Source organism: Oratosquilla oratoria, chromosome 41 (genome assembly GCF_046742065.1).
Source record: "Oratosquilla oratoria isolate Oo_2021 chromosome 41, ASM4674206v1, whole genome shotgun sequence".
NCBI classification, from domain to species: Eukaryota; Metazoa; Arthropoda; class Malacostraca; order Stomatopoda; family Squillidae; genus Oratosquilla; species Oratosquilla oratoria.
Genome location: NC_134817.1, coordinates 26362523 through 26388970, shown reverse-complemented (window position 1 = coordinate 26388970; position 26448 = coordinate 26362523). Strand labels below are relative to the sequence as shown.

The 26448-nt window shown below is 40.5% G+C and overlaps 1 protein-coding gene across 1 annotated transcript in view; it reads right to left on the bottom strand.

Moving 5' to 3' along the window:
• LOC143021059 (uncharacterized) overlaps window positions 1–26167 on the bottom strand; it is a 154443-nt gene extending 128276 nt beyond the window's left edge. The window contains exon 1 of the mRNA XM_076178274.1: window positions 25994–26167. Within this exon, the coding sequence (XP_076034389.1) occupies window positions 25994–26050 (57 nt within the window). The 5' untranslated portion in view covers window positions 26051–26167. The remainder of the gene's footprint in view (window positions 1–25993) is intronic.
• Between the last annotated feature and the right edge of the window lie 281 nt (window positions 26168–26448).

Here is a 26448-nt window from a genome sequence, read left to right as displayed (position 1 = left end):
AGGGGGCGTCGGACAAAATCCAATGGGGAACTGAAAACACGACACTCACGGGCGAAGTGTGTATAACAACGCGTCCAACGAAGTCTCGTAACAAATTACATAAACCTGTTTCACTTCTTCCGTCTTTTCCTTACCCTCCTCCTCCTTTCTCCTTCCTCTCTCCCTCCTCTTCGGTTCTTCCTTCTCCCAGCTGCCCTTTCCGACCTTCCTCTTCCTCTTCCTACTCCAAACACTGCCCTTTTAATTTTTCCATTCCACTGAACGTGCGTGAATCCAAAAAATCTCACACTGGATTATCCATCATGTGTACCCAAAGGTGGAGGGCAACATCCATACATACGCATAGGGACAGGGCTTCTGCCCATAGTTGGGGTGGGCAACCCTTGGCACGCGTGCAAATTATGGCGCACTGACGACATACACCGGCACGCGAATCGCAGAGCTCACCACGAAAAAAATATTAATAAATCTCCAAATTTTGTATGGCCATTGATAACCACTCTGGGCGGCGGATCGGGGCCCTTATAGGAGGTGAGGGAAGGGAGGGAGGGGGGCCATACTCGTATAAAGGCCTATTATTTCACTCCGTTGGCACGCGAGAATTTTTTTGTATAAAAAGATTAGGCTGATTTTGGCACCCACATTTATAAAGGTTGCCCACCCTTAGCCCACGGGTTTGCTGAGTCCACTTAAACCATCCGACCCTGACACACCTTGTTCCGGCCAACATCAAACGATTCTTTGCAGCTGGGACGTGGACCTTAGGTTTTGGAATGGGAGAAAGACATCAAGACGATTAACAGTGCACGAGGAAAGCGATAAGGAACACATACCGATGGGTTACATGTATAAGTTCTTGAATGCTTACCTGACCTGAAATGACAAACCTTGCCCCCACAGACCTTTCTTTTGAATCTAGTGTCCCAATCTCTGACTCTACTGTTATTAGAACTGAAAAGTCCTTGGGACGGGGCTTACCTGGAGCAGTCAAATCCACTCTCTCCTAAACCAGCAAGTCTGGGGTGGGGGCGCTACGGCTACTTGAGAGAGGGTATGAAGCTGCTTGCTTCTTCAGCCAAGTGCTGTTGACCCCAGGCTACGTTATCTCATGGGGGCCGTTCTTTAGTGAGCCTACTTCTGAAGGATCAAAGGAAACGGAAGGAGGAGATGGACTCTTTAAGCTGCATGCTATGTGAGCACAAGATCATAAAAACAGGAATGACGGAGACTGCAAGAGACCATAAGGCCTACAATAGTAAGTTCCATGTTCATTACCACCTATCATCCCCATCCATAAAGTTATTTAACCTTCTCTTAAAACAACCAATATTTTCAGCGCTCACTACATGGTCATTAAGTCTATTCCACTCGTTAACCACTCTGTTGGTAACCTCCCCCTCCCTTTGTGTGTTAGTGGACCATGTAATAGCTGTATGTACTTACAGGTTGTATTCCACACGAGAATGGTAGATCCCAGGTGATCACACCAAATCCACGGGAAAAGTTCATGTATCTAAGATCATTATTTTGTTCTGCGGGGGTTGCTACTATTCATTATGAACACTGTCAACTCCTACAGTTGTGTTTGTGTTTGTGTTTTTTTTTTTCAAATAGTCTAGTGCAGGAGTGGATAAACTTTTAATGTGTGGGTGCCAAAATCAGCCAAATCTTTGACGCAAAATTTTCTCACGTGCCAACGGAGCAAATGATAGGCACGCCCCCCCACCCTCGTCTTCACCTCCTATAAGGGCTCCAATCCGCCGGCCAGCGCAGCATGCGGTTATCAATTATCATACAAAAAAATTGATTTTTTTTTTTCTCTTTTAAGGTGAGCTCTGGGTTTCGCGTGCTGGAATTATTTTTTAGTGTGCCATGTTTTGCACGCGTGCCAAAGGTTACCCACCCCTGGCCTAATGTACATGTAAAACCACGTGACAGCTCCTAATCATTTAATAACAGAACACGACGAGCACAGGCATACCATAACATCTACTGAACAGTGACGCCAGCATAACCAAGCTGAGCTCTGTGAGTCAGAATCTGACGCATTATGACGAACAGTGGCCACGGAGGACGGAACGCAACTCGTGACGTCATCTTGACGCATAAATAGGCTGTCAAGCACGGGCCAGCCTGCTGTGGCATACACAGGATACTCTATCTCATCGTGAAGACACCAAGAAGAGATGTGCATGACGACGTGCCCAGGAACACAGACAAGTAAGAAGAGCCCAATGACCATAATAAATCCAACTAAGAGCAGTCCATCGTCGTCGCACTTTGGAATACTATTTTTGCTAACGCTAAAGTATTCTATTCAGTTGAGAAATCGTTACTCCTTCATGAGCTAAATCAGTGAGTATCAGCCGTGGGCCATGTCACATTTCTGTATGGCAACATGACGTATATTATGTATAAGATACTGGGTTGTAAACAAAAGGATATACATTCCTTTACTAATAAGGACTACGAGGGAGGCTACATAGGTACGTTAACAGAAAGAAAAAGGGAGGAAAATGGAGGGAGAGGCATGGAAGATAGATAGATAGAGAGAGAGAGAGGGGGGGAGGGAGGAGAGAGAGACAGACAGACAGACAGACAGAGAGAGAGAGAGAGAGAGAGAGAGAGAGAGAGAGAGAGAGAGAGAGAGAGAGAGAGGGGGGGGCGAAGTGGGGTGTGAGAGAGAGGGAAGGAGAGAGACAGAGGAAAGAAGAGAGAAATAGGGAAGGAGAGAGAGAGAGGGGGGAGGGAAAAAGGGAGAGAAAGGAGATGGGGAGATAGAGAGAAACTAAGGGAGAAGGAAGGAGAGAGAGAGGGAAGGAGAGAGCGACGGAAGGAGGGAGAAGGGGAAGGAGAGCGAAAGGGAAGGAGAGAGAGAAGGAAGGAGAGATAGAAGGAAGGAGAGAGGGGGAAGGAAAGAGAGAGGGAAGAGGAGGAGAGAAGGAGAGAGAGGAGAGAGAGAGGGAAGGAAAGAAAGATGGAAGGAGAGAGAGATGGAAGGAGAGAGAGGGAAAGAGAGAGAGGGAGAGAGTAAGGAGAACGTGGAGGAGAGCGGGAAGGAGAGAGAGAGAAAGGAGAGAGAGAGAGAGAGAGAGGAGAGAAAGTGAAGGGAGAGAGAGAGAGAGAGAGAGAGAGAGAGAGAGAGAGAGAGAGAGAGAGAGAGACTGGGTTCAACTAGGGCGGCAATGAACAGACGTGTACAATAAATTGAAACTCTACTTCGCTCGTCCCAACTTCACAAAGGAAGCTGCGCCGTCCATCATGTTGTGGACCGAGAAGATTTGAAAGTTTCGTTTACAGCACAGCAAAACACACACACACACACACACAAACCAACCGGAGGTGACGATATTTCATGAAGTCAGTCTATGAGAGCTTACTACAAACTCCTCTAACTTACCCCCCTAGAATAATGAATGTACACTTTTCTGTACCAAGAGTCATAAGATTCAAGAACTTGTTGGGTAAACACACAAACAGTATGATGCAATGTCTATCGACTTTTTAATATCTACTCCTTTAGTCACTTGTTTTAATCTTTGATCATTTTCCTTTGTCTGGCCTTATAATGGACCAAAAGGTCTTCAGCCGACAGAGTGTAACCCAATGTAACTGCTGAATTCCCTACCAAATTGCTATAACTACATTTGTCTAGTCCTTTGGCTATCCCCTTTCTTGTATAGACCCAAAGAACTATGTACTCAATTTACATATTCATCTCAACTATATTTTCTATTCACTCCTGCAGGCATGCCAAAGTGTAACTCAACTTATTTTGCATATTCTACTCAACATGACGACGATTTTGGGACAGGGGAGGGGCGCGTTTCCTCTGCTGAATAAAATCGCCTGGCGGCATCCAGAAGAGGCGTTCTGTCCCCCCGAGAGGATAGAGTCCACTTGGCTAGACTTATGGCCACCATCCAACCCTTCCAGGTTACCAGAACAGGCTAGATGACCGCATCACGGATAACTGTCTGAACTCTAGACTGTGACACTTCAACCTATACATTACAACACGTCATGGAAGACTGTATGTTGCACGCAATTACGCACGTCGACAACACAGTATACACTCTATAAGGAATTTGAGGGGAAAACCCGTTCCATCTATGACGTTCTTCAGGGAGACGGGACTGCTCGGTCAGAGAGACATCAGCAACAGAATTTCGGGGCTTGAGGAACGGGAAGGTGGACTTGCTTATATATACTGTACCTTCAGGAGAATCTCGCAGTACTCCCTTGCAGCATTGAAGTGACCTACCTACGTGTTCTCCAGTGTTCCTGGGAGAGAATGACGCTTACCTGTGGAGAAGAGAAAAGCGTCAGAACACATGAACAAAGTAAAGAAGAACAGAATAACAAATCCGCACAAAAGATCAGATGGGATAGATGTGGAGAACGGGAGAGAGACCAACACGCCTACTGAGAAACGAAGTCCGTTTAATTGGGAAGAAATTGTTACTCCCTAAAAAAAAATCTACACAATTTCTACACTCGGTTCTTTGAAACATATCTTTATATATTCTCTATAATTACAGTCTTTTGGATATTAAATTATTAAAGGACAACACATGTGGGCTTGTTACGAACGGGGAAAAATCTATATTTATGAATGATATTCTCAACCATGGGAATTCTACAAACATCTTGCATCTGGCAGCGCGTCTAGCAAGTTATTCATGTTCACGTTTTCTATCAACATAATTGAATAAAACTATCAGACATTTTTGATAAATGATCATTTTGATATTTTCATCAGATTTGTCAATTTTAATGAAGATAGGTTAAAGATATTTTGACATAATTTCATTACATTTCGAGTATGTTCAGTCGTCTTTTAATATACATCTTATCTGCAAATCCTCGAAGTTCAGAATATTCCCAAAGTTGTTGAATACATCAAGAACCCTAAAGCAAGATTTGCTAGTTTGAACCGAAGAAATGCATCACATCTGTAATTCGGCAGCTGTGTTTGCATATGAAGAATGGGGATTTTTTTTTTTTGGGGGGGGGCAGGCTAATAAGTTATACTATGTGGAAATTTCAAATAAACATATTGTAGTCTTTATGTGCACACACACACACACACACACAGATCGGACCTACGAGCTCTGAGCTCTCTTCCAGGAGGGAAATAGCTGTCGATCACGAGTCCAACACGTGATCCAAAGACCAAGTGAATACACACACACACACACACACACACACACACACACACACACACATATATATATATATATATATAATATATATATATATATATATATATATGCACACACAAATTTCAAAACATAATTAGTTGGTGTTGTAATTTGAATGTCCCAATCAAGTCACAGGGCTTTGCAAATTACCGATTGATAGTTTTATTTTCTTTTGTAACTTGAAAATGTGTTTTGAATGTCTCAAGACGGGTCTTGCGGCATGAGGTCATGGCGGTGTTTTCATCAATTGAGAACTTTTAAAATGCAAATTAATAAACAACTTTAAAATAATGCATCACATTTCCACTTATGTACAAAAATAATATAAATATATACTAACATTTTAGATATCACAGATGCATTATGGGTAGAGGAAAAACACAACCTAAACTTTTGAAAATAAGATTGATGTTTTTCGTCTACACATATTCAATTTTGTGTGAGTGACACCTTGATAACATGGAGCCCATGTAAACAAAAGTCCTACTGCGTACATCAAACGGAAGTGATTGAAAAGAAAAAAATGAAAAAAATGTACGATTAAGTAAATACTATATATAACATAAACGATCACACAACATTTCTATTCTATCTATAGCATTTTTATTCTGATTATTCTGACTTATTTATATATTGCAGACCACAAAAACACGTGATCAAGGATATTTGCAGAAACTACTGCGAAAATTAAATAAATGATGATCGAATGTTTTTGTCTCTTCAAGGCATCATCAAAGGTACTACCTATGAAAATGTCTTAAATAGGTACTCCCTTTGAAGATGTCTTAAATAGGTACTCCCTTTGAAGATGTCTTAAATAGACGAAAACTTTCGGCCACCATTTATCTAATTTCCCCAGTGGTTTCTGCAAATATGTAGTTATGCTCAATTGGCAGAATCGGTTGGTTATTTTGAATTGTAAGTGGGGGTTTACACGTTCTAACGGTTCGTCGAACGCGGTTCGACAACCAAATACCCCGTTCACACGTTCACACATCACGACGAACCGTTAAACCCCATCTAGCGGAATGGCGTCATTTCTTACATACACTATGATATCCATTTGTCGGTTACTCGGTTTAAACCGTTCTTCGAGACCCACTCAGTCCGTTGACTTCACTTTTTTCGGCTATTATTAGTCTTTACTAAGGAAATATATATCATCCGATATATTTTAATGTGGTGACTATTTTTTCTGTATAACTTTAGTTGATTACAAGCCTCCGACTTGAAAAATGGTAGCGATTTATGTCATAATTTACAGAACTGCTATCACTTCCATTTACTTTGAAATGCAATACTTTCGCAATTTTTATTCCTGAATTGAAAAACATGGGTCAATTTATAGTCTCACCCAACCAACGATTTTCTGATGTGGCTTATGTGTTTCTGGTGAGATATGTTGTGTATTGATTGTAGGTCTACATCATTTCCGTCGGAAATGTATAGTTTTCAAGTAATGAATATTTCAACTTATGCCTACATCTCCTCCCCAACGATCTTGGGGGACCTGTGGAAATTGGGTTTTTTTTGTGGGGGGCATTAAATCGAGTAATGCGCGTTGCAAAACAGGTCTAAAAACAATAAGAACACATTAAAAAATATATGAAAATACATAAATTACACCTTTGAGGTCGGCAGTGGCGGCGGCTGACGCGAGCGTAGCTATGTTATTGTTGAGCAGCGTTACCAACGATTCGCAAAATTTCTCGCTTTATCCGCTACATTTAGCGAAGCCCACTCCGCCCGCGCAAGAGTTGCTAACCTTAAATTAGGGAATAAATTCATGAAGCTTCGAGAGGACCGAGAGTTGCGATTTTGTGTACAACTAACCTAACCTAACCTCAATCTAACCTAACCAAACCTAACCTCAACCTAATCAAACCTAACCTCAACCTAATCAAACCTAACCAAACCTCAACCTAACCTAGTTGGGGGCTTTGCCTAACCTAACAAAACCTAACCTCAACCTAGCCTAGCCTAACCTCAACCTAACCAAACCTAACCTTAACCTAACCTAGCTGGGGGCTTTGCCCCCCCAGACCCCTCCAATCCCCACCACAGCACTCTTAGTAACGTAACTTAAGCTCTCTTTAAAGTACAACTATTAGCATAAATGTGTGTTTATTTATTATAACTATTAGCTAATAAACTAAATCGTAACCACATTTTCCGTATATTAAAAACCACAATAATAGCATTCGCTAAATGTACCGGATAACTCATAAAAGTGGCAGAGCTGCTCAACAATAACAGAAACGGCTCAAATGTAGCGGATAAATCATAAATGTGGCAACGCTGCTCAACAATAACAGTAACGCTAGTTGCCGCCGTTAAAGGTGCAATTTATATATTTTCATATATTTTCTATGTGGTTTTCTTGATTTTCGAACTGTTTTGCAACGAACGTTAGTCGATTTAATAATCCCCCACCCAAAAACCCCGATTTACAGGTCCCCCAAGATCGTTGGGGATATAAGCATTTCGGGTGGAGATGAAGGCATAAGTTGAAATATTCATTACTTGAAAACTACGCATTTGCGACGGAAATGATGTACACCATCAATCGATATACAACATATCTCACCAGAAACATATAAGCCACATCAGAAAATCGTTGGTTGGGTGAAACTATAAATTGTCCAAAACTGGTTCTATGGCACATATGACGAAGAAAATAAGAATAATGTCGCAATATTACTTCATTCTTATCTGTTTGCCAGATTAATATATTTATCGTCATGGCTGTATTAATTTGTATAGGTCTACAAGTGTGTTTTAGGCTCAATCATATTCACGTTTTCATGTTTTTATATATTAAGAGACTTATTCATTCACCTACCTTGAAATGAATTCAATTTACTGCTTTTATGAAAAACCTGGCTGTCACAATGTAAAAATTCTTGGCACGCTTCGTTTCGCAAGCGACACGAAAAATAAACTCTTCGTAGCAAATCTGGGTAAAAACAGTGACACCTGTATAGCAACATTTTAAGCGCCGAGTAGTTGCGTCCGATTTTGTCAATTTTGACTTGACTTAACTTCAATTTCATATGGTTTCAACAGTTTATCAATGTAAAGGCTTCCTCGACCACTGCCCCTTTCAGTTTCATATCTATCTTTATCATAATACATATTCTAAATATTATTTTTGATAGCTTGTATAATATCAGGGTAGGGAATTGTATAATCTCATACACTCGTAAATTTATCATTCTTAATTTCGACCACATTTGACTCGTAGTTCCTGCATTGATGATATTTGATACATTTCTTTACACTCGTTTAAATTGTTATAGTATTAATCTTTTCCCGAGGTCTTTTGATAATTTCAAATATGTAATGAATGTCGTATATACAAATGAGTATTAGTCTTATTATCGTTACTATGCAAGATCGTTTAAATGCCCATTGAGAAGAAATTATACAAGAAAAAATGTACTATAAGTATGTACAAAAGCTCTACGTTGAGAAAAAGATGTGTGAAAAAAGTCACAACCGCCAAGACATTCCACTCCAGATGTGTTGATAATTTGCCATACAGTGTCCGTCCATTTATAGACTAATTTTGAAATATTGTAAAAAATACATGCTTATACGTTATGTATGTAATATATTTATGCATTTATTTTTGTCTATGGTCACGTAGACTATATGTGTAGATTTATTTTCCATGCACTGTAATGTTGACATGGAAGATATTTCCTTGAGCGCGATCAGTCAAAACTCCAGGGTATCTTGAAACAAGATAGTTTTGTGTTCATAGATATACAAAAAACACGAGGATCAAAGTAAATTGTGATATTTGATCAATTAATTCTTGTCGTCGTCGCCGTCGACATTCCGTCTCGTGCGAAAGTAATCGTTTTCTTTCTCTCGAAGTTTCTGTCAGCATATGGGAAACTGAATGATCATGATTGTCATATACTTATTCGGCACTTATTTTACATTTTTACTTACAATGAAATATGGTATTTTAACAAACATATAACTAATTTAATTACATTAGGATCACGTAAGTTATATAATTTATTTTTTCTATCACAGCATGTCGTTCTTGACAGTCGTCTGGCATCTTATGACAACCAGGCACTAGTACTACATTACCACAAAGGCTAAGGAAAAACGGTACGTAAATATTAATCTTGTTATGTACGCAAAAATAAATGAGTTTATAAAAACCATCAATAGCTCTAGTGCAGTAAAATCGGGAAAGGGGAAGGGAAAAAGAAAAAGAAAAAAATAAAGATCACAGCCCCACATAGTCAAACACCGAAACGACGAGGGTGATAAAACACGAACCCAGCGGTGTGATTTTTATTGCTGTCTATTTGCCAGAATTTTGTCATATTTCATCCTAAAACGCGCAAAAAGGGACGTGGTGGGTTATTAAAGAATATCTAACCATTAAAGTAGTCTTTTAGGAAAAATAGTTATTTAATTTTTCGCATGGCTGCGAATGCAAACATTGTTTGGTTTTACTTGAGGCACTTTCTTGGTGTTGCAGTATTCAAAGTATGTTTCACATAATAGAAGCCTTTCCGGGTAAATTCAGCACTCCAAATTAAAAATTGCAGCTCCATGTACACTTACCGAACTAATGCACAGCAATCCGCCCCCTGCCTTGCATGGAGTTCAGATGGACCCCGACCCACCGTTTTATCGGGACCTTGTTGAACAACTAAGCGTGCTGGTCTCACATTCGCTTAATTGTGGGTTCGAATCCCGAACCCTTGTGATTCCCAACAGTGATTGTTACTTGTCCCAGCATCCCTAGACCATAGGGCAAAGGTGATGGATTTGGTTGCAGCAACTCATCGCCTCCTGGCGTAGGCTCCTCATATTGTCTATTTTGATTAGATGACAATGGGATGTGAACTCTCGCCCCCTCTCACGGACCTTCCTTGAACGGAGTCATAATGGACCGCGACTCTTCCGTGATCTTTGAACTGAATGGGATAATCGTGAGCATTCTAGAAATGCAAAATATTTATAGTTCTTAAGTAAACTGCCGCCCTATCAGCCGAACGAAACATTCTGTTATTAGTCTCATGAATTTTGGTAAAATGGGTCGCCGCAGTAGTTTTGAATTCCATTCAACTGACCTACATCGTTTGATATTCGGCAGAGGAAATCATTCAAACACTGTCGACGACGTCAAGAATAAGATGACCAGTCCTTCTTTTTCTTTCTTTTTATTTTATAAAGATGCCACCTGTTTCTTAAATGTTCAACATTTTTACGTTTCTTTCGTTCCTTAAAGGTTACTAAAATATATATGTTTTTAAAGTTGATTGGTATAAATATGTACAAATTTACTACAATATTTCAGTAATTGGCAACTCGTGCTGTATTCGTAACGAACATTATTGCCATCACGTTGATGTAGTGATAAAGTGCATGATATTCGCAAGATATGCATTGCTTGTCTTCGGCAGTGGGCAGGGGACAATGATGACCCTTCATCCACATGGAGATGAGAAGGAAATGGGTGACGGATGGGAGTGGACTGGGTGGGGGTGGGTGTATGCCTTAGCTGGACCTTCCTTTTAAGGGGAAGAAACCTATTATATATATATATATATATATATATATATATATATATATATATATATTATATATATATATATATATATATATATATATATATATATATACTACAACATACACTGAATTGTCCCCAATACATAGGTACAGAGATTTTCATTTTATCGACCACATCAACGTTTTCCATTTTATGAAAAAGAAGAAAATTATATACATACACACACACATAATGTATATATATATATATATATATATATATATATATATATATATATGTGTTTGTGTGTGTGTGTGTGTGTGTGTGTGTGTGTGTGTGTGTGTGTGTGTGTGTGTGTGTCTTTCCGCTTTTAGCAAAAATATATCTGGTAACTTCAGTTAACAAACGTTCAAGGAATCAGAGCTGTCATCCATCCAATCGTTGTACAAATGACAACCAATTTCTGGTTCCGTGTTTTCTATCGAGCCCGAGACAACTAGTTACTGTATGTAGCCCTGCCCTGCGTCGAGTGGTCACCATCGAAGAAGCAGTGGCTATTTGAGTTGCTGTCACCATGTGTTTACCTGAGTGCATTGGAGTTTCAGTGGGTATTAATAGATGTGTTGGCGCATCAGACCATCTAAATGTTTCGTTTGTGATTTTGAGGTGATGAAAATGTGGAGTGAGATTATTGTACCGTGTATACGGGATAACTAAAATGGAAAAATGTGGCGTTTTCTTGTAGTTTGTTTATTCATTTAATTTTTAAATCTAGGATGCAGCATGAACGGATTCTCAAACGCCTTGGACGAAGTAACGGTAAGTGAAGCAAAACAACACAAACACTAGTTACTATACACTGGCAAGGAATTTTGTATATCATATTTTAGGTTTATGATTTGACTTATCCCCAGCCTTGTATGGGGGACAAGGTATAACGTGGTTCAATGTTTAGCTTGTCATAACCATTTTTAAGCTTCGTCTTTTATTTTTCTTTGAGATTGGTGGCGTAAGCTATCTTGAATCTCCATATGCTCATACAACATTTACATGAAATACTGTATGTTTTATATATATATATATATATATATATATATATATATATATATATATATATATATATATATATATATAGCATACAAGCTATGGTGCAACCATTTCCGCAGTAAACTTGTGCGAAACTATATAAATATACAACCGTTACCTGCAGTGCATGTAAATATGACCTGGTAATGGCAATAGTATGCAAATGCCGCTTCACATGTGAATATAGGGTACCAGACGTTCCCCAATGTAGTCTTTGTTCTACTCGTAACGTTTTAATAAATAAATAATTTTCAATTGAAATTATTAATTTTATATTAGATTGATTATCTAACCTCATGTGACCTAACATTATCTAGACTAACCTAACCTACAGTCATAACTAAACATCTTCACCGTTTGAGTGGTAGGGCGAGACGACAAAATTGGCGCGTTCTTGTGAGCATAAGACAATACAATTATTTTTGTTTCCATAAATTTTTGTATAAGATGATTTACGCTATAATAAGATTTAAGATAAAACAACTGATTTGCCAATCGAAAATAAATTGCTAATGATGTAATAGATTTTATCGGTTAGGAAAGTAATATTGTCATCCGTTTCCTACGATCTTCTATTAGAAAAAAAATTCTTGAAAGTTTATTAGTAATAATAAAAACAAGAAACTAATTATCATAAAATTTGTTTTTCGTTTATTTTCGTCAGTTTGTTATTGAAAACAACGTCCTTAGAAAAATGTTGATTCTCAAACTTGAAGTCGAAATTGATGAGTAGTATCTTATAAATAACCTTTACAATAGAATTATACACTTTTAGCTATCATCGCATCTAACACAAGGCCAAGAGCTCCTGTGGTAAGTGTTATTTCATGTTGTTAATGATGCATTTCATGTAACCTATTTATTTTCTTAATATATATTTTTTTATTTTGTACCTGATATTCCAAATGCCACGTGTGCTTACAACCAATTTACATTTTTCATATCTTTAAGAAATTTTCAGTTCATAGAAATGTCAACACTTTACTGTCAACTATGATACAGGGGGATTAATATTTTAATTAAAGTTCGTTTGCAAATGAAACGGAATGTAAAATAACACGACGTTTCATAGTTTTTTTCAATATGCAAATACTGTCGCGCGGGAAAATTGTTGGAATATTTTGTAGGTTACCACGAGATGTTACGTTGGTTAATCTAATCAGAATAGTAAATTACGCAATACATATTTAATGGTGAAATTAATTGTATACAATTTTCTAACATTTTAATTAATATGGGTCAACTGTAGAATCCCCCCCCCCACATTGATCAACTGTAGATCCAAACTACACCCAATTGTAGAATAATATAGGCTTGGTTAGGTCAGGGTAGGTTATAGTGTGTTATGTATCACGAACCATAATCAGCTGTAGAATGTTAGTAGGTCAGGTTAGGTTAGTTTAGTCAGGTTATATCGCGAGCCATAATCAACTATAGAATGCCCACTCCAGCAACACTAAATTGTACAATCTCCACCCCAAGCGTGTGTGTCGGGGGGGAGGGGGTTCTACAATTTATCCAGTTATATCGATAGCATAAGTACCTTAAGGCTAAGCGTTGTCAAGGACATGTTGAAAGAAAAAATATGTCTACTTGGTTTTAGGAACCATATTGAAAACGACTGGCGAAGCAAATATCCATTGTGGGTATATTCACGATAGTTTACAGCTAGATAACTTAAATACAAGTGTTTTTTTATATGAATAATTATATTTCGCGTGTACCATTAGGAAGCCGTGTGTATTTATCCGTTTTCTGGCATAACCGATTTGGTGGCGTTGATGCAGACGACACAACGTAAACACATTGCCATGCCTTCCAACCTTATTTTTTATATTGTGATCGTTACCCCAAAATGATAATGATTATGGTACCTATTGTTTTTTTTTGTAATTAATTTTGTTTCACAATTCTAGAAATGTTTCAGTTGAACAAATGTTTGAAGGATGTTTATCCTCATGCCTCCCTTTTCACTGTCGATGGTCGTTGGGTTCTGGCTTGAATAATTCGTTGTTTGTCTTCTACCGGGTCGAGATGGATTTCACCTTGCCTTTCGTTAAGATGTCGCCGCTGCAGGCGTTTGTGACAGATGAATGTAAACAGCAGATTGGCTAGCTTCTTAATTCTTATTCTATTGTTGATATTACTAATTTCAGCGAGAAATGTAGAAACATTCGCCTACCATAGCAGTCAGTAAACAGTGATGTTTTTGTTGCACGAGATATCAGAAACATGGCAGAGATAAGTACTGAAACTAAAGGCAGTGGCACTTTACATACTTTCGTTAGAGTATGGCACATATTTTATTTCTAAATTACTTTCGTATACTATCTGTTCCTCACCAAAAGTTCTTATTTTCTTTCTGGCTGTTATAGATGGTCATTGTTTTTCTCCCTACAACTTTTGGCATCCTTTGGCGTCCCACAGGGATCTGTCCTGTCACCTTCTCTTTTCGTCCTATTCGTAAATGACCTACAGGACCACATCTATTCTACGCAGTCGTATGCTGGTGACGCATCTTGGCATTTTATCATATCATACACCAGACGTCCTTCTCAAGCGGGGTACACTCCTAGAAGGATCGCTGCAGAAAACCTGACATGTGACTTCCATCATTTACATAACATAAGAAGATAAGAATGGAGAAGAGTGCAAGACATCATACGACCTTCACTAGACAATTCAATGTCCCTTAGCCTACCACCTTTCATCCCCATCCATCAAATTATCTTTTCTCATAAAACAGGCAGTTGTTTCAGCGCTCACTACATGGTTACTAAGTCTATTCCATTCGTTAAGCACTGTATTCGTAAAACAATTCTTGCCTATATCCTTGTTAAATCTAAATTTGTCCAGTTTTCTGGTTGGGTTAAAAAATATACTCCCGTTCACGCCACAGAAACTCAGTTTCTTCATCTGTTCATTCAACAGGCTTCCGCAGAGCTATCCCATGTTGTTATATGCCACGGAACTTTTGACACCCCTGCTTTTACACTAAGAGAATCGAATCTATTCAATACACGAAGAATCAAGACGATTCATGAATCGTGTTGATTCGCCACACTAGTTTTAATGTAACCGGTTACACCAGGCGAATCGAGTCAACTGATTCGTCTGGTGTAAACGCAAACTAATTATTCTTGAACTACCCTTTATTAGTAGGGCAGGAATCTTAGTAATGGTTTTTGATTCGACAATTGCAGGTTTAAGAAGGAAATAGAAAAAACCGGTTTACCAACAGTGATAAAACAATGAAATAGACTTAGTAACCATATTGTGAGTGCTGAAACGATTGGTATTTTTAAAAGAAGAATAAATAAGTTAATGGGTAGTGATGAAAGGTAGTAAGGGATATGGGACTGCCTTATGTAAGCCCTATAGTCTCTTGCAATCTCCTCCATTCTTATGTTCTTAGTAAACACAACCAGAAATTTCGTATCTAAACTGTTACTAGAACAACTTCAATGAAATTGGATATTCTGTACCTCCTTCAAAATGTTCTAATTCCAGCTCAGTCTTAGACTCTACTATAGGGGAATCTTTTGCACTTGTATGGAGTACGTTCTTCACGTTTGGGGTAACTCACCTAAGCAAGATAGAGTCGAAAGCCTTCAGCCTTCTTAACGTTTCTTTTACTGAAGAACATCAACTTCTTACTGTACGCGGCTGTAATACATCTTTATTTATTTATTTATTTTTACTGTTGTTTTCGTGGATGATACTATTCAGAATTTGGCAACTGTGTGCCTCCCATTCAGAGGACACCAAACAGCACTAGCTTTTCTGGAACACATCACTCTTTTCCTGAAGAATTACTTTTCACTATTATAGTCAACTAGTATGATCTTAACTTTCCTTCCGGATGGAGGTTCCGGAACTTTCTTCCCCATGAAGCCTTCCTTTTTTATGGGGTTCGGATCCTTTGTAATGAGGTTGGATAAATCTTAAAGGGGTTGGATCCCTCCTTTAAGAGGAATCCAATCTCATTAAGAGGAATCAAACACCGTTAAAAAGGATCTAAGCCCATTAAGAACTATCCAATCCCATTATTAAAACCCAATCCCTTTAAGAAGACAAAACTCTACACCGTTTAGACTCTTAGCTCTTTCCTTTCTGGAGAGATTCTTTACGGGTATTTTATTTTCGTATTTTGTTTTGAAATTGTTGCCGCTCTTCGAAATGTCAAGAGAGAGAGAGAGGGAGAAGAAAAGAACATGTGTGGAGGCTCCGGAAGTGTAACTGCTTGCGAGGTCAAGGAGCGGCGGAGGTCCAACCAAGCTGCGTCCACGGTAGACGGCATTATTTAGTACAATAGCGCTGCAACATTTGCATCGAGTCCTGGCAGGAAGGTGCACAAAACCGCCCTACCTGGCGCGCCTCAGTGACCACCGGGGTCTCAGGCTACGAAACTAGGCGTATGGACGAAGAACAGCAGAAACAGCAGAGGAGAAGAGGCAGAGGCAGTACCTCTTCTCAGCCTCGTTCTTCCTAGGCAGTTCTGCCTACACTGTAACAGACTATTCAAGGCGAGGTACGTACTATGGACTACCTAGGACAGATCACTCGTTCGCGCGAGATCGGTAGTTGTAGGAGGGGAAGAGATGTCTGTATGAAAATGAAAGAAAAAAGTATATAAAAGAGGGCTATTGTCACCGAGCTGTTCTCAGGGATATTTATTGCGTGAAGTCGTGGCTTAGGAGGGTGGGCAGGAGACTTGGAATTGGAGGCTGAAATCAGTATATGTAACTGTGAGGTTACTTTTATCAGTCACCTTCGCACACACAACCTCTAGTGGTTATTAATAGACATAAATATAATTTAATTTCGATCAGGAGTGGTCGTCTTCTGTTGCGAAGGGCAAATACCAACCTAGCTCAAAAGTAGCACAATTAGAGGTTGGTGTACCTGTCCTGACGCAAGGATTTACATGAAGCTATCCGCGTTAACCCATTCAACTCCGATGACAAGATGTCTTGTCATTTGGTCAAATAAAACAAAAAATCATAAAACACCAAAATGTTTGATCAAACACCAGAAAAATATGACGTCAATCCTCGCTTCGCTCGCAGCGAAGCGAGGACTGACGTCATATTTTTCTGGTGTTTGATCAAACATTTTGGTGTTTTATGATTTTTTGTTTTATTTGACCAAATGACAAGACATCTTGTCATCGGAGTTGAATGGGTTAAAACACCCGTTCTTGCCAAAAGCTTATTAAGTTGCCTGCCGTGCAAATTGTTGCCAGTTGCAAATGTATTTTAAGAATTGTAGAGCAAATGTAATGTCACGATAGATTGCACTAATGGTCATTCATTCTTGGGCTGTGTGTGTTCGTTTGTACGTCGCCTATGGTTAGTGGCTAAAGGAATACGGGTGTCTTGTGTTGGGTGTGTTCGTGAAGGGGCTATCATACTGGGCTTCCACGGGTTTCACCAGCGCTAACGGTTGAGAGATCGTTTTAGTGAAAACGACTTCGGTTATTGTATTTTATTTTTCAAATCTACAAATATGCAATTATCTCTGCCATATATAGCAAAGCTGAATGATTAACTATGATATTGTAAACCTATACGATGCTGTTGAAATGTTCTTAGAGAAGTCAAGATTTCTGTAATCGAAGTCATATTCTAGTTATTCAAATGGAGGTTGGAGGTAGGATGTCGGAGGAAAAATAGCCCAGTGTGATACGCCCTTCATCAGATTCATCTGTGTACGATGTTGGGCGTCCAGGATTTTCTTGTAACGTGTATTATGATTGCTTTCTCCCATAGGACCATATTTTGGAACACATTTGCAAATTACACGGAATGTAAATTATGCAACATCTTTGGAATGCGAAATATAAAGCTGTGAAATTATTGGAACATTTTGTAATTTGCTGTGGAGCATTCAAAATACGAATATATATTTTGGAATAAAATTACAGTTCTGTAGATATGTAAATTGTTATCACGCATGCATTTTTGAATTCTAAAAAGGTAAAAATAGTCATAGTTTTAGTGCATTAAATAATTTTTGACAAATATATTTTGGAAAAAGGAAATATTCATGTTTGACTTTAGGAATATCAATTAACAAATCCTACATCAAGTTTACGGTCTGCCTTTAGTATATTTGAAATTCTTATAGCTAAACTTTTCATAAAATAGATACAGGTAAGTTATATACATTTGTACTTCATATATACAATTGAAAACACCCAATATCTTTTCATTCCTTTTTTAAAAATTATTTTATATATAAATTTATTTATGTATTTATTTTCTAGGGTTGGTAGCATATCCTATCTTATCGATATCTTGATAAGAACATTTATATGAAAAAAAAATGCAAAATGATTCACTAGTTACACGTGTTTATCGATTATTATGATTTACTAAGACGTTTTAGAATATGGCTGATATGGCGATTTTGCACTTAAGTATGAACTTAAGTACACTTAAGTATGGATGTTCACTGGTTGAGCGGGCTAGAACGTCGCTGCTTGTGACGGGGGTTGACGTGATGGTGGTTCGAACCCTGTCACGGGCGAGTTGAACCAAGTGCATGGCTCATTATATTGCACGCTACAAAGTTCTCTGTAAGGGGTGCCGTCCAAGGCCCCTGATAGGGGGAGTTCATGACGTTAAACCGAATCATGAGCATGATAAAGCTTTTCTTTTAGTTAATTATCGTGCACTGGTGGCGTCATCAGAAGCGTGCTGGTCTCGCACACGCTTAGTTGTGGGTTCGAATCCTGCACTTCTCGATTCCCAGCAATGACAGTTACTTGCCCCCCCCCCCCCAATACTCCCTAGAGCGAATAATTGGGCAAAATTGACGGCTTTGGCCATAGCTACTTAGCGCCTTCTGGCGTAGGCTCCTCAACTTTGAGTCATTTAGTTCACATTAGTGGTTTCAACCGCCGCGGTTCAATTACATTATAAGCCAATGGAGGCGTTCACACACAACCGTGTAGTTTTTCCTTGACTGTGCGGTACCGTGCCGTTCAGACCGCTGGTGTGAACAGGGCATAAAGATATTTTAAGTTCGATTGTTATGGCTCAGATCCTCGCGTCTTCAAGTATTCGTGGAAATTGCCCACCAGGACCACCCACAATAAAGGAAACATTCGCCACAAGTATTGGTAGCCATGGGATCATGGCTATTAGTGGCTGTCCATGAGTTTGCTGTCTGTAGGCAGGATTAGCCATGTCAAGACAGTGGAAATCCAAGTTGTCGCTCTCATGTTCTAAGTCATAGATATTTTCAGATAGAAATAGAGAGGAAGAGGAAACTCTCAATACCAGAAAAATAGGGCAGAATGTGTTAACTTACTCCACTATTATGAAAAATTTGCACATACTGTACACACACACACACACACACACACACACACACACACACACACACACACACACACACACACACACACACACACACACACACACACACACCAAAACGCCCTTCCCCTAAAGGGTGGTCGAGTGTGTGTATGTGTGTGTGATTCACCATGGTCTTTGGATCACGGGTTGGACTCGTGATCGACAGCTATTTCCCTCCCGGAAGAGAGCTCAGAGCTCGTATGGCCGATCTATGGGCAATGGTGTGACCTTACACGCACACATACACACAACTCCTCGCCCACGAGAGTTGGAGTAACGACTCGAAGCGCAGCGATACTGAAATTATTTCAGCCCTGGGCAGGATTCGAACCCGGACCGCCGTAGTAACAGTCGGAGACTCAACCAACCGCGCCACCGAGTAGTGTGTGTGTGTGAGTGTGTGTGTGTGTGTGTGTGTGTGTGTGTGTGTGTGTTACTTTACTCCACTGTTTAGGATAATTTTGCACATACTCTACACACACACGCATGCACGCACGCACACACACACACACACACACACACACACACACACACACACACACACACACACACACACACCAAAAGGCCCTTAGCCAAAAGGGTGTTCGAGTGTGTATGTGTAGAATGTGTTATCTTATTCCACTGTTAATGACAAATTTGCACATACTGTACACACACACACACACACACACACACACACACACACACACACACACACACACACACACCGAAAGGCCCTTTCCCTAAAGGGTGGTCAAGTGTGTGTGTGTGTGTGTGTGCGCGCGCACGTTGTGCAAAATGTCTCGTAGGGGGACTCCAACCAATAATAGCAATTGGGTCATCAAATGTGCTTGAATTTATAACGGATGGAGTACGTCCAAGGGAAGAAACTGGTGTTATGTTTTTTCAGATGAAAAATAAATGAGTTAGCGTTGAGTGAAACAAAATTGAAAGGGAAGGGTGAGTTCAGGAGCGAGGTCGGTTGGGTGTTAGGAGATACGATGGGACTAGGGAGCGAAAGAGTGGCATTGTTGTCAAGTGATGAGATAGATAAGTTCGTGGTGGAGAAGAGATGACTATTTTCGAGACTATTGCAGGCGAAGGCAAGATTTAGATATGTGTATAAGGATGTTGCAAGGTACTTGTATCTTTGTACCTAGGTAAGGATGTTTTAGTATTGTGTTGCTTAATATGCTACAAGCGAAAATTATTACCGAATGAAAATACCATTATACTAGATGAACATGAAGGGGTAACTGAAATAATCAAGAATATGCTTGTGAGCGAAATTAAGTTAGAAAATGCATTGATCAGGGTTTTTTACAGTCCATGAATTTTATGACATTTTTCCACAAATTTTGGTAGAATTTGCATTTACGAATACAGGTTCGGTCGACCCATTGCACACGCACACACACACACACACACACACACACACACACACACACACACACACACACACACACACACACACACACACACACACACACACACACACACACACACACACACACACACACACACACACACACACACACATTGAAAAAAGCAAGACAGGTAGAATACATATAACAACAGTAATATCAAAAGAATGCAAAGAGCAACAACCAAAATAATTGCCAACATTGCAGACTAATTGTGCTAGGAGAGACTAGAGAAAATGGGGACTTGGTTACGGCGTTCAGATCACTGAAGAAAGTTGGACAAAATTTACTGAGATGATTTCTTGATTTATGATAGGAGCGCATCGACAGGTTAAGGACACAAACTGCCAAAACAAATAAAAAAGTTAAATGAATAAATGTCTGAAGGACGTGAGAAATAGTTTTCCATATGGATGCGTAAATTCCCGTAATAGTCTAGGGGTTGGTGGAGCACAAACTGGTACCATATATGAATTTAAAACGAGATATGATAATTGGAGAATGAGAGACAGGACCGTGTGAGCACTCCCGTCCTGTATATTCCAATTAGGTAAGCCTACACAGATACACCCACCCACACACACACACACACACACACACACACACACACACACACACACACACACACACACACACACACACACACACACACACACACACACACACACACACACACACACACACACACACACACACACACACACACACGCAATTTAGTCTAGTCCTGAAAGTAGCTCAAGTTGTGTATTATTAGTGTATTGCTTTATCACTGTTAACTCAATAAACCAATTATTATTATTATTATTATTATTATTATTATTATTACACACGCGCGCACACACACACACACACACACACACACACACACACACACACACACACACACACACACACATTGGCACACGCCTCGTGCTAGATTAAGGTGTAATTGTTTCCCACCATTAATTTCGCCCAACACCTATTCTACTCTTTCCCAGGCAGTATACACGCATGTGTATATATGGAGAATCGTGATTTCCAGTAGTAAAACGCGAATATGGAATTCAAACCGGGAAGTGAGTTTTAGAGTTTCTCTGTCTTTAAGCTATTTGAGTAGCAAATTGCAAAAGGGCGAAGTAGGAAATGAAGTTGTGCGCCTCTCAAGGGACTGCTGATGCGGCAAGGATATAGATTCTGGAAGGAGATAGAGAAATGTAATTCCAGCCAAAAGTGAGCATAGTTTAGTGTGTCGTATGTAGAGTTAGAATTTGATATCGGGATCTGTTCCGTGGAAGATGGTAGTAGAGGTAGCAAAGGAGTCTGCGGAATGTGTGTGACACAAAGCAAGTGGAAAAAAAGGGAAAGTGCGGAGAGAAGGTTTTTATAGACTAGAGTAAGGGATTAACAGCCTTGTAGGCCGGTGTGTGTATGTGAAGATAACGAACGTAGACAGATTTGGAAGAAGAATGTATGAAGCAAGCGTGGAAAGGAGGATACGAAGAGGAAGACCGAAGGGGATATCGAAGGAGAGTGTGATAGAACCAGAAGAAGATGATGATAATAGTGGATGATGTGATATTCTAGTGCATGAGAATGGAAGAGATAAGCGGAAGAGTGGAAAGAGGAAGAGGAGGAGGGCGGAGAGGTGGAGGAAAAGGGGGAGATGGAATGAGGGAGGAGAGGGAGAGATTGTCTCAAAGGAAAAGTGTGAGAAGAGAAGAGATGTTCATCCTAATGTTTTAGTTTAAAAGAGACCAGGAAACTAGTCCCACGCATTCTATCTTATTTGAATGCATTTTTTTTGTAGGGGGGGGATTAGATAGACTTGCTAATCATAGCTGGGTATATGAAACCCATATTGATACATACACATGCATACATAGATACATGCCTGGATGCATGATGCATACATACGTATATACATAAACAAATCAAAATGCATGTAAGCGCAAACACACACACACACACGCACACACATACACACACACACACACACACACACACACACACACACACACACACACACACACACACACACATGTATATATATATAAATATATATATATATATATATATATATATATATTATACTGTATATGATACACATATCTGCTTATACTAGGGCTTCAGTGTATGGAGGCCAAAAGCAGGATGGCTGGAGACTCCATTCCTTGTAGAGACAGTGCGTGATGTCACTTGGGCATAATATGATCTTAAATCCCCGAAATCCAAGAAAAAGTTCAGCATATATGTATATGTGTATGTAGATATATAAATATGTAACCATAGGTTTGTATATATATATATATATATATATATACACATACACACATTACATATGTACATGTATGTAATTGGATTTGTATACATTTACATTACACACATTTTCCCTTTCTTCGGAGTATATGGACGTCGAACAAAGGAGTATTCGCCCTCTGGCGCCTGTCCCATAGGGCCGTTCGGCCCAGCCAAGGTGACATTTACCCCCCCCCCCCCCCAAAAAAAAAAAAAAAAAAAAAAATCCAATATCCTCCTGGTGGCAGGTGCTTTTCCGTCCGTGCTTTGGAGTCTGTTATGCTTTCAGCTGTCCCCGCGGATTTGCAGGCCACTTCCTGTGTCCGCGGTGCTGGCAACCGTGACATAATTTCTCTAATGTATGTCACCGTTTTCTTTGAGAAGAAAACGTCCTCCGGTCAAAGGAAGGCTGTTTCCAATCAGCCTAGAAATGAGTGGAGCAGTGTCGTGTTTTAATGGATGACTCCTTGTTGGCCAGTAGAGTGGTTAAGAGAAATTTAGATAACTTTATGGGTAGGGATGGCAGGTGGTAAGGTGCACGGAACTGCCAGGTGTAGACCTTATGGTCTCTTGCAGTCTCCTTCATTTTCATGTTCTTACATGACTCCAGGGTTTTTGTGACTGGGTGACAAGGTTTTACGGTAGTTGCATTCCGCGAGGTTTTGAAGGATTCCAGGAGACTCCACAATATTTCTACGAGGTTCTGAAGAAACTCTGCAAGATTTGTAAGAGGTTTTGAAGGAATCCAAAAGACTCCACAATGTTTCTACGAGGTTCTGAAGGATTCCAGGAGACTCCACAAGATTTGTACGAGGTTCTGAAGACTCGTGATCGGCAGCAATAATGCTCCCAGATGAGGGTTCAGAGCTCGTATATGGCCCGATTTATGTGTAATGTGACTTTACACACACATACACACACACACACACACACACACACACACGCACACGCACATACAAACTCTTTGCACACCAGAGTTGGAGTGCCGGCTCGCAGTGCAGTGCTGTTGATTTTTTTTTTCAGCCCAGGGCGGGACTTGAACTCTGATCGCTGAATTAACGGTCGAGAACGGTACCACTGCACCGTTGAGCAATGTACATCATGACGTGGAGTCAACTTGCTACAGTAGACTTTCAACCAATGAAAAATCAGCTTGAAGGACACTGATCCAGAATAAGCGTCTGTTTAACATAAGAACATGAGAACATAAGAATGAAGGAGAATGCAAAGACCATAAGGCCTACACTAGGCAGTTCCATGTCAGTTACCACCTATCATTCTCATGTATACGGTTATTTAACCTTCTCTCATAACAAGGTTAGTCATTGACTTGACTGCAGTCCTAGTTTTCAGTTTGTCTTCGATGGCTGATGGACCAAGCTTCAGACTCTCTTGTCGTGGAGAGATCAACAGTTCTTCACAAATCATCGCTCAAAAGTGCATTCAAATAAATCGTTTATTACATCCAAACCGACACATAAGCAACGTTACATTCTGAGAAAGGTCCACTCGCTCTGACAATGCACCCAAAGATTGGATTATGAAAGTGATTGTACACACGAAATAAACTCCAGTGAGTTACAGGGAATGACAAATTACGCTTCCACAGATAAGCAACGTTACATTCTGAGAAAGGTCCACTCGCTCTGACAATGCACCCAAAGATTGGATTATGAAAGTGATTGTACACACGAAATAAACTCCAGTGAGCTACAGTGAATGACAGATTACGCTTCCACACTTTGTTGCACATTCACGCAACACCGCACTCTACCGAAGAGACATGAAGCTGCACACGCACGTCTTAACTGCACTAAAACAGTTTCATCTCGTAAAATAAGCTGCATTAAGGCAAATTTAGTTCCATCCGTAATCTGCAGTCATTTATGTACACCAGTCCGAATTGTCTTAAGTTACTTCTTCATTCACTAACAACAGTTCGCTTATTTTTCTTTCATTTCAAACACACACACACACACTTCCGGACAGATTTTCTGTCGGATAGATTTGTCTATCACTGTCAAAGCTCACTTGTTTTCTTTCACATCTGCAATCATTGCCAGGATTGCATCCACCGGAAAAGTGAGATCACTATTAGTTGCAAGTGTCTGACGTAGCTTGACTGTCGATATTGTGCTAAGTGAGGGTGTGTAAAATTTGCAGTTCAGTGTGGATTGGCATGCAAGACGGAGACTCTTCCTGATCAAGACACGACACCAGAGCCGTTGACAACTAGTTGACTGGTAGAGTGGTCCTTTTACACGCCAGATCTGGTGACGCATTGTTGACTAGTTAGGTGGTGTCTTGGTAAGTCACACCAGATCTGATGACTGGTAGGGTGCTGCGTTTAGGGTGAAATCACCAGTGGTGTTGGTATGGTCACGGCTAGAGGATGCGCTGGAGCAGGTGATGATGTTAGGGAGATGGTGCCGACAATCAACTTGCAGTAAGGTACAGTGACACCAGGGATGACAATGACACCAGAAGCAGTGGCGGTGTCAGGGTTGGAGACAGAGGTGATGTGTAGATAGTCTGAATGGTGGTAGAGGTACTAGTAGTAGTGGCGATCGTGGTAGAAGTACTAGTGGTATAGATAGTAGTGATGTGGCTGGTGGTTGCTATATCTACGGTGGTGATAGTGTCAGGGTGAAAGGTCAGTAACGAACAGGGGATGAGTAAAGGGGCTTTAGCATGACAAAATGAAAATCCGTTTAGTATGTCCCTTGACTGGTTTTGTTAGGTATCTTTTAGGCTTGATAGTAATTATAAGGTAGTGGAGTGTTATCGGGGGAATGGTGGTGGCAAAGTGTGCTTAAAGACTAAATGCTGAAAGAGAGCTTCAGCAGTATGAGTGATTTGCAGTGCTGGCGACGGATGTCAGTGCCATGGAAACCTTTCTTTTGATGCCATGACTAGGCAAATGGCTGGCGCCGGAAGGGATTGGTGCTGGTAGGGGGAAGGGAGTGAGGTGGGTGCATCATACTAAACATGAAAGAACCAACACGGCTCGTCTGAGATTTTTTTCACAAACAAACAATGTTTCTACAACTTGGGGGCATGCAACGACGGGTGATGACATCAACGGTGACCAGACACAAACCACAACACGAGACTACCTCCTCCAAGTGGATTGCTTACCTTCAGGAAGCCCGAGGCAAGGGCGCCGGCCGGGGCGAGGGGGCGACCTGCCTTCATGAGGGCGAGTCCCGGTGACTCGAGCGAGGGCAAGGTGGGCGCGCGAGCGGGCAAGGTGGGCGTTTGGACAAGCGGGCGTGCGGGCGTGTGCGAAAGGCTGAGCTCGTTCGTGACACGGGAGACTTGAAGCCTGAAGGTCCGCCGCCATGTCTCCGCCTATATAGTCCCCGCCGATGCGCCAGGACGCACGCGCAGCGCCGCCCACCTCACGCAACGCACGCCCTCCACCTCAACGCCCCTCCGCCCTCCCTCCACGCCCCTTACGTTCACATCCTCCTCCACTTTCCACGGCCTCCTTTGGCTCCACGCCCTCCATATGGACACCCACATACGTCCCCCTTCCCCCCCCAACCCACCTTGATGCCCTCCATCATTTTCACTAACTGCCACGCTCTCGC